At 61.9% G+C, this 1,510-nt stretch overlaps 1 protein-coding gene across 1 annotated transcript in view; it reads right to left on the bottom strand.

The window, feature by feature from the left end:
- Positions 1 to 1,124: 1,124 nt before the first annotated feature.
- The window catches only part of LOC107199304 (C-Jun-amino-terminal kinase-interacting protein 2-like), a gene marked incomplete at its 3' end in the record, with an annotated part of 12,119 nt that continues 11,733 nt past the window's right edge, over positions 1,125 to 1,510 (bottom strand). The window contains exons 4-5 of the mRNA XM_015616633.2: positions 1,364 to 1,473; positions 1,125 to 1,287 (exon numbers count right to left, since the gene is read on the bottom strand). Of these exons, the coding sequence (XP_015472119.2) occupies positions 1,125 to 1,287; positions 1,364 to 1,473 (273 nt within the window). The remainder of the gene's footprint in view (positions 1,288 to 1,363; positions 1,474 to 1,510) is intronic.

The raw sequence follows: 1,510 nt of genomic DNA, 5'->3' as shown, positions 1-1,510 counted from the left end.
GCTGACCCCAACCCTTCTCCATCCCTGCTGACCCCAAACCTTCTCCTGTCCACAGTGACCCCAACCCTTCTCCCATCCCTGGTGACCCCAAACCTTCTCCATCCCGGCTGACCCCAACCCCTCTCCTGTCCCTGCTGATCCCAAACCTTCTCCCATCCCTGGTGACCCCAAACCTTCTCCATCCCTGCTGACCCCAACCCTTCTCCTGTCCACAGTGACCCCAACCCTTCTCCTGTCCACAGTGACTCCAAACCTTCTCCCATCCCAGCTGACCTCAACCCTTCTCCATTCCCAGTGACCCCAAACCTTCTCCCATCCCGGCTGACCCCAACCCTTTTCCTGTCCACAGTGACCCCAAACCTCCCATCCCCGGTGACCCCAACCCTTCTCCATCCCTGCTGACCCCAAATCTTCTCCTGTCCACAGTGACCCCAACCCTTCTCCCACCCCCGGCTGACCCCAATCCTTCTCCCATCCCTGCTGACCCCAAACCTTCTCCCATCACAGCTGACCCCAAACCTTCTCCATCCCGGCTGACCCCAACCCCTCTCCTGTCCCTGCTGACCCCAAACCTCCATCCCTGCTGATCCCAAACCTTCTCCCATCCTTGGTGACCCCAACCCTTCTCCATCCCCAGTGACCCCAAACCTTCTGTCCACAGTGACCCCAACCCTTCTCCATCCCTGCTGACCCCAAATCTTCTCCTGTCCACAGTGACTCCAACCCTTCTCCCATCCCAGCTGACCCCAAACCTTCTCCATCCCTACTGACCCCAAAATCTTCTCCCATCCCTGCTGACCCCAACCCTTTTCCTGTCCACAGTGACCCCAACCCTTCTCCTGTCCACAGTGTCCCCAAACCTTCTCCATCCCGGCTGACCCCAACCCTTCTCCTGTCCCTGCTGACCCCAAACCTTCTCCATCCCAGTTGACCCCAAACCTTCTCCATCCCTGCTGACCCCAAACATTCTACTGTGCACAGTGACCCCAACCCTTCTCCATCCCTGATGACCTCAAACCTTCTCCATCCCTGATGACCTCAAACCTTCTCCATCCCTGGTGTCCCAAACCTTCTCCCATCCCCGGTGACCCCAACCCTTCTCCCACCCCCAGCTGACCCCAAACCTCCCACCCCCGGTGACCCCAACCCTTCTCCATCCCGGCTGACCTCGCGCTCGGGGCCGTACTCGGTGACGCTCAGGATGAGTTTGATGCCCTGCAGGGTCACCTCCAGCTCGCAGCTGGCCGGGGGCCGCAGGTGCACCGTCAGCTTCCTGGTGGTGGCGATCTGGGTTTGGGGGGACAGCGAGGGGTCAGCGGAGGTCCCTCCGCCGGCCGCGGGGGTCCGGCCGCCCCCTCCTCACCTTCTGCATGGCGGCGCACAGGATGCCGTTGCCCTGGTGGTACGGGACCTCCACGGAGCCCAGGAACTGCACCGAGAAGCGCTCGAGCCAGCGCGGGTTCCGCCGCAGGCCTGGGCGAGGAACGGGACCCGCGAGTGACCGGGAATC

This window comes from Parus major, unplaced genomic scaffold (assembly GCF_001522545.3).
Source record: "Parus major isolate Abel unplaced genomic scaffold, Parus_major1.1 Scaffold564, whole genome shotgun sequence".
Taxonomy (NCBI): Eukaryota; Metazoa; Chordata; class Aves; order Passeriformes; family Paridae; genus Parus; species Parus major.
Note: the sequence above shows the minus strand (reverse complement) of the source record. Positions and strands in the feature narration are given on the sequence as shown.